Consider the following 18,793-nt stretch of genomic DNA (forward strand, 5'->3'; position numbering starts at 1 on the left):
ATTTTGGACAATGGGCATGGCACCGCCCACTTTTGGAAGAAGGTAATTTGAAAGTTTTGCATGCTGTAATTTGACAGCTGAGTATGTAATGTTCGGTTACACCCGAACCTAGCCTTCCTTACTTGTTTAAATTATATTTAGAAACATTACATTTGGCAATTCGCAAGTGTCGTATTCATGTAAAATTTCAAGATTTTTTCTTTATATAGAAGACTTATAACTTGTACTTTGTTAGACCAATGCTGATTCGGCTACAAAACTGCATACTCAAAAAATAAATGTATAGTGTACAACGTGCTAAGGAACCTAGGGATGTCTGTAACTTTTAGCCCTTTGGGCATTAGAAAGAGGTTTGCTATCCAACTTATGTTGTTGTAGTATTAACGATACACCCCGGAGGTTTTGAGGAGTGTAATCGATGTTGATGTTCCTTTGCGCATATAGCACTGGTACGTTCAGGTACCAAGCACCATTGAGGTGCTAGCCCGACCATCTCGGGAACAATTAATATGACCATATTTAATATTTTGTACAAATTTTGTGCGTGGAAAACTGGCCGACCAAGGCGGACTAATACACCCCAAAATCTTGGGTGTGACGTTTGATCAAAATCTACATTATGGTGGACATGCAGCCGCAATTGTACCGAAAATCCAGAGCCGTAATAAAATCCTCAAATCGCTTGCTTGGCATTATTTGGGGGAAAAGACAAAGAAACGCTCATTACCACATACAAAGCAATTGGCCAGCCGATTGCATGATACGCGCCCCCTATATGGTCGCCAAGCCTAAAAACTACTCCCTGGAAGAAGCTACAGGTCTGCCAAAATACTGCTTTCAGAACCGCCACGGGCTGTCTTATGTACCCAGAACCCCATCTACATAATGAGGCGAGAATACTCCCCATCAGGGAGAGAAATGAGATGCTAACCAAACAGTTCCTATTGTATACCCAGAAGCCTTGGCATCCCAACAGACATATGATTGATGAGCCAACACCGCCTAAAGCTGAAGGAGCCATCTCCGTAAGCACTATGAGGAAATACGGCACCTGAGAACTCAGCCGTATGAAGCAAAAAAACACAAGCAGGTCCTCAGTGAACTCCACAAACAGGCGTCGGACCTTTATGCCGGTAATTCCCCGATGAATCCAGTACTTAGGGATCAGTACCCAAAACATGCGGAAGAGGAACGCATGCTCCCCAGGGAAACGCGAGTCACTCTGGCTCAACTTCGTTCTGGATACTGTAACAGGTTAAACTCTTACATATGCAGAATCAACCCCGATATACAAAATGTATGCCCCGCTTGCAATGAGTCCCCACATGACACCAACCATCTCTTTAATTGTAATGTGGAACCAACGCCTCTAACACCCCTTTCAATATGGTCCACCCCTCTTGAAACAACAAGTTTCTTAGGACTCCCGTTAGAGGATATTGATGACAATTTGTGATCGGTCGCACCTATCAGGTGGGGCGAAGCACTGGTACAACAACAACAGAGGTTTCTTTGTAATATATTTACCAAAATTAATCTGTTCCAAAAAGGCTGTAAATTCCAAAAATTAATTGATCTGATCTGAAAAGGAACGGGGACTGAAAAATGTATCGGTCTCTTAAAAAGTATTGGTATGTAAGAGTAATTATTCTCGAAAAAGCATCTCGATTTGACAACGTTTTCAAAAGTTGACCTGTTTTCAAAAGTTGACCGGTTTCACCGGTTATTTCCCAACACCAGAAATAAGTGTTGCAGTGTATCAATTACTTACTTACCTTTACGTAATCTTGACTATAAAAAAATATTAAAATAAACTGTTTACTGTTTGCATTTCAAATACAATTTTCTTTATTTTCATTGTTAATTTTAAGGCAAAGCGTTTTACATAAAATAAGTTTCGCGTTTATTTATTTATAAAGTTTTAATATATTTAAGGCCGTTTTCGAATATGAACATTAAAAAAACATTAAAATTTATCTGATCTATTGACACAAATTGTAAAAAAATGGTTTCTATGGGAGGCATAAACCTTAAAGTCTACTTTAGAAAACGGTCTTTAGTGATAGTTAATGCATGATACAAAAAAGAAGGTAGTTCCACTCAAAATTTTTTGACGTATTTGGGGATTTTTGAAGTTTCATAATGTTTGTTGTTTTGCCAGAAGCGTTGCTATACCGTTACTGTTTAAGGTGAAATTGTGGTTTTTCTTTATGGAAATTTCCTTTAAGATGAAAACGCAATGGTCATCTGAGACAATAATAATATGCTTTAGCACGATTTATGTGCATATGTATCGACTGAGAATACAGTAAAACATGAAATTTTAATGAAAAATAGTGGATAATGACTCATACATTGGTTAATGACTCATAGCTATATGGCAGCTTGACCCCTAGACAGAAAAAAATACACGAAAAATGCTGTTCTTCTAGCATGGCCCTATTATCATGCCCCTACAGTGGATATTTGTCAAGGGATGTTGAGAAAAAGTTTTCCTCCAAAGTCTGCACATCTATGTCAATGCTAAAAGGGGCACAGAATGTGTAGAGGCGTGGCTGCCCCAAGGTGACCCCTGGTACAACGGACAAAAACACTCATAACTAGTGTCTAACCTGCCGCGCTGGAATTATACAATAAATAATAAAATAAAAAATGTGGACTTGTAGCCAATTTGTCAAGAAATTGCGGTATCGGTTTCTAAGGACCTCCCTTGAGCAAGCAATTGACAAACGTGAATGTTTTGTCAAAATGTTTTGAGCAAACGTACGGACACTTAAGAAGGCTATATTCCCTTGCTTTGTATACTTCGATCCATGTTTCTTCCACCAAAACAATTTTCGAGAGCTCGAAAAATTTATTAAAAACCTTTTCTAGGCTGATATTTCGTATTAAAATATTTCGAAGGCATGGGGCTAATTTTTTTGTTTTCTTTTTTAATTAAAATAACTATGGAAGTGGACGTAGAAGCTTTCACGAATATATTAGCTGCAGAAAGGATAAATGTAGGCTGGGAACGGTGCAGAGTGTATGATGCAGTCCAAGTACTTTGTTGTTTTAAATGCAAAGGCTTTCATCATAAGGTCAGTGACTGTAAAGAAAGGGAAGTGTGCACAAAATGTCTTGGTGAACACAAACATACGCAATGCGATAAGGAACCAGTCAGGAAATGTATCAACTGTATGAGGGCAAATAAGGAACTGAATCTTGGGCTTGATGATAACCATGATACTATGGATAGAGCATGTCCTATATATCAGCAAAAATTATCCGCAAGGAAAAAAAAGATTGTTTATTAGCAACCAAAGCATAAAAAGTACAAAAATCGAAGTAGTGGGGTGCATAGCTTAGAATGTATATATCTCAATATTTGTAGTATAACAGCAAACAAAACTGAACTGGAGAGGCTTGTCGCAATAAGAAAACCAAACATTGTACTATGCGCAGAAACATGCACAGCTGATCTTCTAATGGATACCGAAATTAATATTCCGACATACAAATGTATTCGTTGCGATTCCCATAGTAGACATACGGGTGGTGTTTTGATGTATGTTCATGAAAATTTAGAGTGTAGTATAGTCTGCAATATAGCCATTAACATGAATATATGGTGCATTATTATAAAAATCAAAAAATGTGCGTTAAAATGGCAAATTGGTGTTCTGTATCACTCACCGAGTAGTAGTGACGCCGACTTTATTACTTTTTTAGATGAAATCCTGACTGAAAACCTCAAGGAATCTGACAATAATATCATAATTGGAGATTTTAACATCAATATGAATGTATCGTCAACATACTCGAAACACGTATTAAGTTTATTCGCACAAAGGGCAATGATTCAAAGAATTAATTTCAATAGAATAACAGAGAACTCGTCTACCAAAATTGACTTGCTCTTTAGTAATATTGATCAAGTTAGGTCGGAAAATATAGATAAATATAGAATTTCGGATCATGAAACATTTAATTTCAAAGTGCCAACAACAAAGTTTTGCAAAATGAGAAGTTACTCTACTTTTACCTCATGGGAATACTATACTTCCGAGAACCTTTTAAATAAGCTAAGAACATGCGATTTTAGCTTTATGCGTAATGCGGGAGTAGAAAATAAAACTACAGCACTGAACAATATTCTTACTGAAGTAATGCAAGCACTGACATATGTGAAGAGAACAAAAATACAACTGAGAAATAAGTGGTATGACCGTGAGCTTACAGCTCTCGATAAAAGAAAACTTGAGCTATATAATATTGCCACAGAAACAGAATACTGGGATGAATACAATGTATTAAAGAAAATATACAGATGTATATGGAAGGCAGAGTTCACAGCAATAACGGAAACAAAAGCGGATTTGGAAGTGTCTGAAAGACCTCGCAGAGCTTACAGATAACAAAAAACATATCACTAAGATAGTAATACATGGCGAATGCCTCGATAATGAGTATCATATAGCTAATGCCCTAAACAATTTTTTTGTACAGAGCATAGTCGAAATTAGTGATAGTATCGAAGAAATGCCTACTGCATCCGAACTAAACGTTGATCGCTCGATCGCAATAGAACCATTTCTTTTCACTGACATTGTGTTAGATGATATAATGAATATCACAAAAGCGTTTAAAAATAAATATGGCGGAGAAAAGCTTTTATCTGAGGGTGTTTTCAAGGATTCCATGATGTACATTGGTAACTTTTACAAAGACATAATAAATGAGTCCCTAAATAATGGCATTGTTCCAAACTGCTGGAAAGTTTCAACAATAGTACCTGTGGAAAAAGTAAAAAATACAGTGAAACCGGAGGAGCTACGGCCAATCAATACGTTACCCTCAGATGAGAAAATTATTGAAATGGTGGTAATTAATCAATTGGTGGCATACCTAGAAAAGCACAAAGTTATTATACCAGAACAGTCTGGATTCAGGAAGAGCCATTCTTGTGAAACAGCACTCAACATGGTTATTGCAGAATGGAAAGAAGATATATCAGATAAAAAAGTTGTGTGTCTGTCTTCCTAGACTTGAAACGGGCCTTTGAAACAGTTGATAGACGGGAATTGTTGAATGTTTTGTTCAAAACTGGTGTCAGAGGACAGACTTTGGAATGGTTCCGAAGTTATCTCAGTGACAGAAAGCAAAGGACGGTAATTGGAAACGCAGTCTCATCGGTTGTGGATGTAGATATCGGATTGCCACAAGGTTCAGTACTTGCACCGATACTATTTACATTGTACATAAATGATATAAAAAAATGCTTAAAATATTGCAATATACGTCTATTTGCGGATGATGCACTGCTCATCATCAGTGAGAAATATGCCGACTGTGCAATGCAGAAAGCACAAGAAGATCTTGACTCTTTAAAACCGGTTGTGCCTTAAAAATTGAAGTTAAATATAGATAAGACTAAGTTCATGGTATTTTGCAAAAACCAGAACATCATACGTAATAACTTTTTTAACAATATAACCCTGAAGATAAAAAACAATTTAATTCAAAGAGTAAATGAAATGAAGTACTTAGCAGAAAATAGGATTCATGTACTGAACATGCAAACATATTAGTCAACGTCATAAAATAATGGTGTATCGTTCAATTATTGAGCCGCACTTTATATACTGTCCTACAATTCTGCTGATAGCGAGTGATATGCAAATCAAAAGACTACAAATACAACAAAACAAGTCAATAAGTTACTTCACTTTGAAATTTATACATCATGTAAGATTAGGAATGCTACCGAGTTACCTGAGCAATAAAATATTATATAATCACGAGATCCATAGCTATGGAACTATAATGAACTATAATAAATAAATAAATACTGCAATAATATAAGACTGCCTAGAATAAGAACAGAGTTCGCAAAGAAGACTTTAGAATACACTGGCTACAAAATGTACAATGAACTACCTACTGAGATAAAAGATTGTGAAAATATTAATAAGTTTAAAGTAAAATTATTTTTATATTGTAAAACACTTAATATTTAATGAAACAAATGTTTACTTAACATCAACTAGGTCTTAAAGACCGTAATAAAGAAATATAATAATAATAATAATATGGAAGTAATTTAGTCTTATTTGTTAATATGAAATCCATCAAAATTGGAAATTCGTAACATTTTTCTGGTAGCTTGTTTTTAGTGAAATTGTCATTGTCCCCGCAAAAGTCAAGTGGCTAACGTCAGACGAAATGGAACTACCTCCATTTTTTGTATCATGAGGTAATGTATGTACGTAGTTTTTAATATTTTTACAATTTATGTATATTATAGAAATACCATGATTCAATCACAAGAGGTTTGCTCGACGGACAAATTTTTTGACAATTACAGCCATTTTGCTCCCAAATCGAAGTGACATCCGTTAACTGTGATGTTTCTTTGCGATTTTTCGAAAAATATTAGTGTATAAATAGGAAGCAATCAGTTTACAAATACCCGACAAGTACTAAATTCCATAGTTCCTAAGAACATTTTCTTTAATTTTATGATGAATTTATTAACTATGCCATGATCTATTAGTGTGGCTGAACATAGGTTTTATGAAAAGTACGGACACTTTGGTAAACATATGAACATACGAAACCTAAGCCAATTCAAAATTTATAGTTCAACGTCAAAAACTCGACAAGTAAATCGATTCACGTAAAATTGTCATCAGTAAATAGTGGAGATGCCAAATGTCTCATTGAGCATGTGAACTTATTCATTCCGCATGTTCGCAATATTCGTCTCCATTTAAGAATTTGGGGAATCGGTTTATATATGGAATATTATGTATACACTTATTTGATATATTCGGACTTCGTGAGGGAGTATAAAACGAATGTGTTCCAAATATTCTAAAAACGGTTTATCCGGAACACTTCCTGAATCCTTAAGGGAAACGATATTTCGGAATAAAGAGGTGAATACTCCCTGTGTAGCAGGACCGCACAAAAGCTTAACTCTTCTGCCAAAGTCAAGGCCGGCATATAAAATTCTAAGCCCCGGCTTTTCAGTGCGAGTTTAAACTCCAGTTAAAATTGACTAGAGTTTAACCCTGCCACTTCCGCCGCTTGAGCTGAGATTAGCAGCAAAATTTGTTGTTATCGAACAAAGTGGTAAGGTTAAACTCTAGTCAACTTTAACTGGAGTTTAAACTCACACTGAAAAACCCAGCCTTAGACAATAAGCAATTTTCTTTTATGTTTTTTTTGTCAGTTCATTGCGGCTGCTGAGTAGAGTATCACCCCATGTCGGTTGCCTGTTCAAAATCGTCCTATCTCAAAATATTTTTCAAAAATTTCCCATTTCAGGATTTGTCACAAACACGCCCAATATTAGATTAAATTGAAGAACTTGTTATCTCAGAATGCTTTTCATTAACTCCCTCTTATGTCAAAATACATTGAACTTATGCTCATATGGGGAGTTTTTGAAATACATTTTGAGAGTATTTTTGAATAAAATTCTAGCGTACACTAAGCTAACATAACTATTTATAAATTCACGAAATATTTAGTAGAAAATGAATTATATCCCTAAAACCTGTTGGCATTTGCCAATTTATAATCACTTCTAATATACTACGAAGGGTACTTTGCTACTACAATTTTCGCTGAAGGGGATTGAATTATTCCCCGTTTTCCTTACATCGTAAAAGCAACCCGTCCAGATTTTTCAACTTGGGAGTGTCAGAGCTCTGTCATCATTAGAGAACAAACCTCTAGTAATTGAATCATGTAGAAATACATTGTTTGCTGGGAAAAATTAAAAAAAAAAACTTTTGGTCTAGGTATAGAAAAGCTATTTTTTTATAATGCATTGTTCTGTGACTCCATGTTCTTCTGTTCAGCCGGAGTCACGTGCGATCACCCATAAAATAAGTTTAATTAAGATAAGGTTTTTACTTAGGTCTCATCAGTGATAGCAGCTATGGGAAGTGCGGGCTGCAGGTGGAAACGATCGAGCACATTTTTTGCACATTTCCTGCCAGCTCGTCAGGCTAAGATTGAAATAACTATCAGATCGATAAGCAGCAAGTGGGATGGGTCCTAGACACTAGAACGTAGTTATTAGTTCAACTTTGATATGAACGACATTCGTAGCCATGTACCAAATGGACTTACAAATATTTTCCTAAATAGCGAGCTATTCCTCCAGAGAAAGCCTAAAAAACTAAAGTTTTGTAGCAAATTAAATGCCCAAATCTTAAAAGTTTATTTAAAAATTGTGGCCGCTGTAGTGTGGCGGTAGCGTGCTCCGCCATTGAAGATCCTGGGTTCACGCCCATACACATAAAAGTTTTAGAAATAAATTGTTTCAATTAGAATAAAGTTTTTCTAAGATGGGTCGCCCCTCGGCAGTGATTTGTCAAATACTTCGAGAGTATTCTGCCGCGAAAAGCTTCTCAGTGAAAACTCATCCGCCTTGCATAGTCGGCAAAAACACGTAGGTCCCGCCCCGCCAATTTGTAGGAAAAATTAAAGAAAGCATAACGCAAATTGGAAGAGAAGCTCGGAAGTAAATAATGAAGAAGGGCCCTAAACTGCTGACTTGCGCCACAACTTGCGACACACCATATGCTGTCATAAAAGTGGTAGATAAGCTCGTGAAAAATCGGTAATCGGTCTCATTGACTTGAGAATTTTCTTGGAAGGTGGTAAAATTGTCTTCGGAGAAAAGTGTCAGATTAGACACGGATCAATATTCAAAGAACCATCATCGATAATACTTCCCTAAACCTGCAGAAAGTGTCTCTATCAGTTTGAGACAGCGAACACTTAAAAAATGCAGCAAATAATTCTATGTTCAATAGTTTATTTCTGACATGGCTTTCCTTACCTCTTTTTCTGTTAAAATTAGTGAACGGAATCTAAGAGCAGAGTCCATAATTGTCATCACCACTAGGGCTGTGAACTGCATCGGGATTTTTTAACTATCCGGATAAATCGGATATTCGAATAACCGGATAGCTAAGCAAAAAATCCGGATATCCGGATTCATAAATGGGAAATCCGGATATCCGCTGTTCGGCAAAAAACAAAAAAACTTGACTTACAAAAAGTACATATCCTTTTTATATACAATACGATTACAAGTGCATTAATTCTCGTATAATTTATGAAGCTTTCAGCTCTTATATATGTACATGTATAGCTTATTTCAAAATATTTAATTTTTTTTATACATACAAAATATGTATTAATGCATCTTTTAGCATACATAGATTTTCGATTCATACTTTTTTCATCTTTTACATGTACAGCATAATAAATTTGGTTTTATTTGTAAATGTTTCTTTTAGCTTTGCGTTCATTTTAAAAAAATGATTACAATTTTAGTATTCTATTGATAGCTATTATGCATTTCATAGCGTTAATAAATTAACTTAGTCACTTTTATTAATCATTCTACATTTAAATAAAGTTGATATTTTTTCTTGAACTTTTTGCCGACTGTGACTTTAGCTTCAATTTGTATTTACCCAATTCTGATTTCTGTTGTTGCTTTTTTAGCTCTACTGATATTCATATATATATATATTTAGCTCATTCCACTAAATCATAAGCGCAGAAAATGGATTGTAACGCATAATTTTCGATAATAAAATCCATAGTACCGATGTTATGCCGCATAGAACAACACCACCCCAACCGAAATCCAAACTCCATGATGTCAGAAATATGCGTGCACCCAATAATGGTTTGGCCATAATTGCTACACCACCCGGTCGGGCCACAATACCATCAACGGTGCCATCATAATCACTATCCAACATGGGCCGTCCTTGTTGCCGCTTAAAATGTATTATCATGAGCGTGAAGAGCGCAAAGAGTGCTGTAAAAAAAGAAAAAAAAAAAAAAAACATTAACTAGCTGGCATGTGTACGGATAAGCCTACGTAATAAAAGATGATATGCACAAAAAAACGTATAAACAAATGATATTGACCAAAATAGCCTAATATCTCACTATCGAACCCGGAGATGACATAAGCTGCAGCAATGGGGTTTGTGTGAGGCCAAGAAATCTGTAAATTGTGGACTCGCCGCAGGGCGTTTGTCCGAAAAATATGCTCCACGAAGGTTTTGGTGAGGTTTATTAATGTGGATGGTCTTTTGCTTGATAAAGACAAGGTACTCTACGGTAACAAGCACCATTAAGGATCTGACCAATCTTCGAATGATTTAGTATGATCACATTGAACCTTCTACACCATACTTCCTCCTACTCCCTACTTATATGAGGCACTTGGGGTTGCTAGAGTCTCACATGCTAAATATGTGTGTAGGAGGATTCCTTTTGGGTAGGTGGGGTTGACATCTTGGTTGCGGAAGCTGTGAAGTTATAAAGCTTTGAATTGCGGGTTCTTATGACACTATAAATCAGAGTTTTTGGTAAAGTTCGGTCGCTGGTCCACTATCTGGAAAAAAGTTTTCCAACTAATAACTTATGAAAAACTCTAGCTCCTTTCCTGGTCCACTTCTCGGAAGAAACTTGTTTTATTTATTATTCTAGGTAAGCTTTAAAACAATTTATCCAATAAATAACATCCGCTCCCTGATTTTCTAAATTAAGCTTTCTAAGGCTAAATTGTAAAAAAATTATTTAATAAAAAAGATTTTTTTGGAGTGGCCGCTAGACCACTTTCTAAAAAAAGTTTCTAAATATTGTAACGAATTTAAAGAAATTGCGCTTATTTCCAACCTTCTGCAAACGTTCGAATCGCTAAATTGTCGAATAAATAACTCCAATATTGAGTAATGCAAACTGGTCCTTATTAGACTACTTTGAGAGTACTTCACAATAACTCTTACCTCACAACTAATTGCGGTTTTAAATCAAACTGAGTCCTGACTACTCATCTTTCGCTGCTTTTGTACTCTCTGTTGCCTGGTCCACCCATTTCTCCTAAGGTCTAATAATTTCGCGAACTTCATGCTTGGCTACCAGCCATATATGTACATACATGTATATTTGTAGTTTATAGTCTCTCGCATAGCCATATGCGTGTGTATATGTGAGTACTACTTCGACTGATGGTATCTCTCTGCCTTGTATGTACATATGTAAATGATTGATTTGTTTACGTGGCTGCTTAGTATCGAATTAGGGATGCTAGTATCACTTAGTGATGTGAATATTCGTCACAATATTAACTTAATTATTATACTTCCTTAGTAAAGCTTCCTGAGGGAAACTAAACTTCGAAGTTATATAAGTAATTTCGATAAAACTCTGTGAACCAAATTATAGGCCATACAGCTAATGATTTTAAATTTAAATATTACCTATCAACTTACCCGCTAGTAGATACATAACGCCTGTAATTAAGATGGCGCTGATTTGGCGCTGGCATACACCGAATGCGCCCACTAATGCTGCGCTGCCCAGTATAATAAGACAGACCAAAGAGCAGGAAATTGACAAATTTTGCATTCCTATAATAAATAAATAAAAAAACCACAAATTTAGTGCATAACAATTATGAAAACTTTCTTGAACACTGCAATGCATTTTATTTTTTACTGCGTTTATGGCAATTTTTAAAAAGTTTGTAAAACTCAATAAAGTTTGCAAATTCCTTGAAAATAAATGAACAGGGCATGCGCTTTTTTGCTTAATAAAGTTTTTTGATGTGCATATGAAATTATGTGCATGTAAAGAAATAGCTCCTTAGTGTAAGATCGCTAGGTCGATTACGATCCCTTGCCTACTTCAAAAAAAAAAAAAAAAAAAAAAAACATTCCCAAATATTAAGCTATGCAAAAAGCTATCCACAAACAATTTTATTTATTTATTTATTTATTACGGCTTTACTAAGCCTAACTTAAATCTATTTTACAATGTTTATAATTGTCTTCTGGACTATGCCAACAAAGTGTTGTGCTAATGTAGTATGTAGGCATTTTACGCAGGTTAGTAAAGCGCGAAGGCAACATCTGCACGGCGATGCACTGAGTTAATCGAGTGATGCGTATCAGTATGTGCTTCGGCAACCTTTTTTGTATGCGTACAAGAGCTTAAAAGTCTTGGCGCTACATAGCAGAATAGTTTCGCGGCACTTCTATCGATGCTATGGAAGCCCGCCTGTCCAGCACTAAATTGGTAGTGGTCTACAATAATTGTACAATTTTTGTTTAAATTTATTGGAATGACGTGATTTAGTATCAAATTGGTAGTTCATTATAGGATTTAAGACCTTTATAAAACAGATTACATTTGTCTGCTTCAGTTTTATAAGCCGGCAGATTAAAATCATTTTTATTACGAGTATTTACAGAGCGCATATCTTTTACATATTTTATATTAGTCCTCAAATACGCAGGCATAGTTCCTTCTATTATGTTTTTAATAAATTTCATGGTATAATAAAAAAGTTGCTGTCCAATGCTAAGCCAATTAAGAGAGCATAGCATGTCTCGGATAGGTGTGTCATACCGTTTTTTGAGAATGAATCTCGTAACTCGGTTCTGTTGCTTTTGTAGCTTGTAGATCTGACTATCTCGCAAGATGAAAAATATAGTTTGGCAATAAATAAAATGAGGTTCGATTATAGATCTGTAGACGATAATTTTATACCTTCTATTTAAATATTTGCAGGTGCGTTGTGTAAAATATAACTTTCGCTATTTTTCCTACCGTATAATCCACGTACTCTTTGAAATTCGGCTTATCATCTATTTTTATTCCCAAGTATTTTATGGTGCTGGCTTTTTCAATTAGTTCGCTATTTATATTTCAGTTTTGTAGCTCACTGTTTTGAAAATTGCGTCTAGATATTACCATAAATTTCGTTTTATTGACATTCAGTTTCAGTCTGTTTACGCATAACCAACTATATACGCTGTTAAGATCTTGTAGCAGCTTAGCAAATATTTCCGTAATATTATTCCCACTTATCATCAGAATTGTATCATCAGCAAACAATTTTATTTCACAGTGCTTTATGGAGCTAGTTATATCATTAATATATATATTGAACAGTATGGGTGCCAGCACTGACTAGAGATATACGCCGCCGATAAACGCCGCCGCCGCCAATTTTGGTCGTTTTTCGCACGCCGCCGCCGAATGTCAAAAATATCGGCGCGGCGGCGCGGCGTCCGGCGCGTTACTATATTTTCTACTCGTTTAAGACTGTTTAGGCCATTTATTGTTTATGTATTTAAAATAACAGGCGCTTTCGATGCCAGCTTAACACGGACTTAGCAACACCCAATTCAGCAAGTTATTAAAACAAAACACTAAAAGAAAAGTTATATAATAAATTTATATGCTCACTTTGCATTTTTGAAAAAATTAATAATGAACAATTAATTCAAATAAAATGGCCCAAGGCGAACATGTTTTTAAATTGTCCTCAAGAATAAGCGAAATCAGTGATGCAAAATTCTTTAGTAGGTTCTAGGGGCATGAAAACTCCTTTGAAATTATTCTTCCCTCATACTTAAGTTGAGGATATATGTACTTATGAGAACGGTTTGAAAAACCACTAAGTCTTGCATTCAAACATCTGTTGTTTATTTGTGAAACTATACAATGGCGTCTGAAATGTTAATTTTGATTTTCACACTTCATCCTTCAACACCCAGTCTCCCGGTTTGATATTTCCTAAAGTTGGCAGCCCTATCCAAAACTAGTCCCTTGGAGTGAATCACATTGATTTTAGCCTATCAACCAAGTTTAAATATCACCTACACGTTACGGCTCCTTTTACAAATGTGAATACGTAGGTACATATATTTACCAGGTGTGGCTTTGTCCTTCGCAAGAACACTCATTCGAACTAATGACCGTGTGTGCTACTACCCTAATGTAGCGGACAGTCGAACTAGTCTGAAAACGGAAGCTACGCGGTCATCCATAAAGAACTCTTATATCATAAGGCCGGAAAACCACAGTTAACATCTTTCAACTTAAAATCGGTCGACTTTCATTCTAAAATATCGGTTTTGGTTTAACGAAGACTATTGAAATCAATGTTGTGAACACAAACGTCTGCAATCTTTGGTCTACATTTTAAAAATTTTATTCAGGGTCCTTGTAAAATTTTAATTATGTAGATGCGCCGAGGTTTATACGATTTTCACCCATGACGCAATGACATCCACTTAGACTGCTTATGATTTCGAGGGCGGCATCCTTGGCCTGGTGTAGCTCGCCAGCATAGCGCGACAAAAGCATCCGTTGGAAAGTCTTCGGAGCTACACTTAGAGCTTCTAGGAAAGTGACGTCGACGAAGGTATGAGTTCGAAGTCGCAGTCCTATAGCCTCTGTACTGGCGTATGGTGTGAGGCTCAGGAGGCGTGGTACCGCACATCGGGAATTGTAGCTCTTAAAACCGGCCGAAAAAACTGGAGGCGCCCTGTGCCACGAGAGTCATGAGTATTAATAGCAAACCTAAGTCGCCTTTATGCGTGACCGCCAAAGAGCAACAAATGATTTAAAGAAATTGTGTTCGCGACGATTAGGAGTTAACCCTAGGTGAAACTACGCTTTGCACGAGATGTACAAGCAAAAGTGTGACTATTTTATGTATCTCTATTTCTTTTCAGCAGACGTAGCAGTACCAATTCCAATGACCGGGGTTAGGTTCGAAGCCTCTCTGGAGCAAGCGAACGAGGGACAATCCCTTCGCAAGGAGCTACTCCTGAAAATTTTTGAACGGTCTGCGAGATTTTGATGCAAAAACCCCGGATCTTTCCGAAATGTCCAACACGTTGATTTCCTTAAATACATATAAACAAAACCATTCCTAAATATTATTTTTTAAAATAGAAAAATCAAGCTTTTAAAGTAAGAACACCGGCGTACGCCGGCGCGCCGCCTACGCCGCCGCCGCCGATAAAGTGATCGGCGTAAACCTCTAGCATAGACCCTTGTGATAGACCAACAGGTACCTCCCTTCTATCCGATACGGACGTTCCAATCACTGTTCTTTAGTATCTGTTAATTAGGAAGTCTTGAAACCATTTTAGTTCTATACGAGAAACACCAATGTAAGAAAGCTTTTTCAGCATTAAGTTTTGGTGGATCGTCTCGAATGCACGTTTTAAATCCAAAAACACAGGTAATATGAGTTTTTTCCTGCTTAAGTCTTCTTTCCAGTTAGCTACAACCAAATTCAAAGCAGTTCACAGGAATGTTTCTTTTGAAAACCAGATTGTTGAGGTATAATAATTACATTATCTTCTAAATATTTTAAAAGGTGATTTTTTACCAGTTTCCAAAACTTTTTCATCACATTGTAACGTGTTAATAGGTCTTATCTCCTCACCTTTGATGGTATTTTTAACTTTTTCTAATGGCACAACTGTAGAAGATTTCCATAAACTAGGAACGAGACCTTTATCTAAGTTGAGAATAGAAAAAACCTGTATACGTTATGGAGTCTTTAACGACTCCTTCCGACACAAGCTTGTTCCCTCCAATTTTATTTTTAAACTTACTATATCTACTATTTCTGAAGTGGATACTTTCTGAAACTTAAAAAGATTAGGGTCATTTTGCCCTTATAGAATTTTTAAAGTTTTTCCACATGACCTTACTATCACCAACACTATGGTTGATTGTGTTTTCCATGTACTTGGCTTTTTTATTTTAATTAGCCGTTTATATTGGCCTTTCGTACTATATTATTCACACCATGCTCCAGTGGATAGGCTGATCTTGTAAAGATTTAGTTTACGTTTACTTAAGTTAGCTAGCTCAAAATCATACCACTTGTTCATAAGTTTGACACTGACTTCTTTAGTATGTCGGGTGGTCATTGCGCTTGATAGCGTATTATATAGCAATGTTGCATTCGGCCTTCGGTACGTTCGACAACTTTTTTTTAGAGCTTCCTTGGTTTCCTTAGTTTTTTTGGCCTTCTTTTTCGGTTTAAGGACAATTTTATACTCATTTACTGAAGCGACCTGAGCATAAGATAGTTTTTCTGGCTGTTCATTTGCTACGCGTAACTCGTTAAGCAATTCTTTTTTAATTCGTTGGATAAATCTTTTACTACATATCTCATTCTTCATTGCAATCAATTTTACTTCTATGTTATGCTCTAAAAGGGAGTAGACGTCCGTAGTAATGCTACTTTTAATCTGGGGGAATGTACTACAAAATATATTCTCCACTATCTGTTGAATATCTACGGCTTACCTTTCTGTTTCTTCACATTTATTAATCAAATGTTTGATTTCAACAAATTTTGTATTGGTATCCGATAATGAACATACATTACAGAACCATTTTATGGTCATAATATCTTCTATTATCTTTTTTTCATTTCTTTTAATATTACTGTATTTCAAGCAGAAACTATAGCCACACCCACCAGAGCATGCTACCATATCATCCACCTGAAGCAGTTTCGCAGTACACTCTTTGTAAGCATATCGAATCGATCAATTAAAATTTTGGAATATGTCGGTCATTGGTCCACTTCCCAGAAAAATAAGTTTTCCACATATTAATTAACCTATGTAAAAAGGTACCCATAAACTAAATTTTAAGCAAATCGCTCAGTAAATAATATTTTTTGAGTTAGACTGGGCCCTGGTCATCAAATATATCACATCAAAATAAATATTAAATCTTAGGTTAGGTAAGGTTGCGGGGGCTGAGCCGAAACACTATGGTAACAGCTCACTACTTAGGCCGCCAATGGGCCCATTGTAATACCTTGACTTCATAACTAGAGACCCCAGCAAGGTCATGTGGAAAAGGTTTACCAAGGCCAACCTACGCCTACTAAGCGCTGGACACTGACAGAGAAGGTACTGGACACTATCTTCTGTACATCTGTACATCTGCACATCTGCGACAATACTTACTTACTTACTTACTAAATTGGCGCTTAACCGTCTAAACGGTTATGGCCGTCCAACAAGGCGCGCCAGTCGCTCCTTCGCTCCGCCAACCGGCGCCAATTGGTCACACCAAGGGAGTTTAAATCGTTTTCCACCTGGTCCTTCCAACGGAGTGGGGGCCGCCCTCTACCTCTGCTTCCATAGGCGGGTTCCGATCTGCGACAATAGTCGAAGGTCATTACCCGCATTCTAGCACCATGCGTGCCTATTAAACAATGCCCCGTTAGAACCCTTATCAGGCATGATAGAAATGATTTGTTTACAATCAGAAGCGCTCTTGTTCGCCCTTTGTCATATGAGGGCCAGCTTAGCCTGGATGTCTCACAATATGATATGGCTGACCATTGTCCATTTGCATTTCTTATAGTGCTTGTGTTCACACGAAGCCTGAAAGTGGCCATGGGTATACCTACCGAATCAGGAAGGATATGGTCGGTGGTGCCTCTTCTGGCCAGCTTATCTGCTCTGCAGTTGCCTTCAATAACCCTGTGCTCAGGTACCCATATAAGGCTGATACTGAAGTGCCGAGCTATCTCGTTAAGAGATCTGCGGCATTCAGTGACCGACTTTGCGTTGCCGACGAATGAGTCCAGGGCCTTTAATGCGGCCTGGCTGTCGTGAGAAAATAAACACCCGTTTACCATCCTTAGGCATAGACCCGAGATGATTCACAGCCCTGTGTATTGCCAGCATTTCCGCTTGGTAAAATAAATAAGGTTCTAAATATTCACCAAGAGAAAAGCTACTTTTCAAGCAACTTGCTGCTCAATAATATTTTATATATGTAGATATGCCCTTCTACCGCATCATTGCTATCAGACCACTTACCACTGCTCTTTTCGTTTTTTTTATTGCAGACAAAAAAAAAAAATACACGAAACCTTCAAATAACCAGAAAACACATTCAAATAAGCACTATTTTGATTTTTAAAATATGGTGAGAGCGCGTAAAGCAGACGAACATGAGAGCAGTGGCAAAAGCAATGACAAACTTGAGACAAGCGGTTCAGAGCTTGCTGTTGTTGCAAAAGGCAAACGTGGTCGTCCAAAAGGCAAAACTGGACCGGGTCGTAAACCTAAACCCAAACCTGTACCAGTGACAAAAATGGTCGATGGCAAATTGATGAAGCGTGCATTGGGTGTGCCAAAGAAGGTGATGACCGGTAAACGTGGTAGACCACGTAAGGAATATGTTTGGGTTGAAGCAAAAGCTTAATGAACGCTGAAAAAAAAACATACAGAAAGAAAATTATTTAAGTACATAAACTTTATATACCTAGTTGAACATACAATTATATACCAGAGAACTCAAATGAATAATTAAGTATTTGTCAACATTATCGACTATATATTAAATATACATTGGATATTATTCCAAAATTAAATCTAATTTTTATAAAATTCTTTATCTACAAATATTTTTTTTTTTATAAGACGCAAATTTGTTATGTATAAATAAATTTAATAAAGTTGAATATACATATACTAGTTTTTCCTTTGATATAAAATTCAATACAGCGAAGAGAATGTAGATAGAATACTCGTATACTGAGAAAAAGGCGATATATCTGATTCCAAATTTTTCTGCTGCTAACTTTTCTCCTAGAGGAGTTTCCATATATATGAAGATTCAATTTTGTTCTTAACTTATAATCGGTAATTAAATAACCATATACATTGGTCCCTTCGATTGAGACATATGTGAACGTGTAGATTAACTATTGTGGATTTATTGTAGATTGCATGTGTTAACGTGGTCTTGGGCCCGGTTTTACGAGTTTAAAATAAAGTTAAAATTTTGTAGAATTTAACCCTATGATTACTGATGCTTAAGCCCAGTTTTCCAGGGTGACCACACTATGTAGTTAAAGCTTAGCCCAGTTCAACGTTATCACTTTGGCAGTTTATATAAAATTTGCTTACTCATGTCA

General features: G+C 36.4%; 2 protein-coding genes across 10 annotated transcripts in view; one reads left to right on the forward strand and one right to left on the reverse strand.

Annotated features, from left to right (window-relative positions):
• Nasp (Nuclear autoantigenic sperm protein) overlaps window positions 1-18,793 on the forward strand; it is a 38,973-nt gene that overhangs the window by 5,661 nt on the left and 14,519 nt on the right. The window lies entirely within an intron of this gene.
• LOC137249929 (serine-rich adhesin for platelets-like) overlaps window positions 1,818-18,793 on the reverse strand; it is a 363,239-nt gene continuing 346,263 nt past the window's right edge. For 7 of the 9 annotated variants that reach the window (XM_067782042.1, XM_067782028.1, XM_067782063.1 and 4 more), the window contains 2 exons: window positions 11,301-11,438; window positions 1,818-9,835 (listed from right to left, as the gene is read on the reverse strand). In XM_067782042.1, coding sequence (XP_067638143.1) covers window positions 9,555-9,835; window positions 11,301-11,438 — 419 coding nt within the window. In that variant the 3' untranslated portion in view covers window positions 1,818-9,554. The other 2 variants (XM_067782077.1, XM_067782074.1) reach the window with 2 other exon arrangements.

The sequence above is a fragment of the Eurosta solidaginis genome, chromosome 1, assembly GCF_040869045.1.
Source record: "Eurosta solidaginis isolate ZX-2024a chromosome 1, ASM4086904v1, whole genome shotgun sequence".
In the NCBI taxonomy this organism is placed as follows: domain Eukaryota; kingdom Metazoa; phylum Arthropoda; class Insecta; order Diptera; family Tephritidae; genus Eurosta; species Eurosta solidaginis.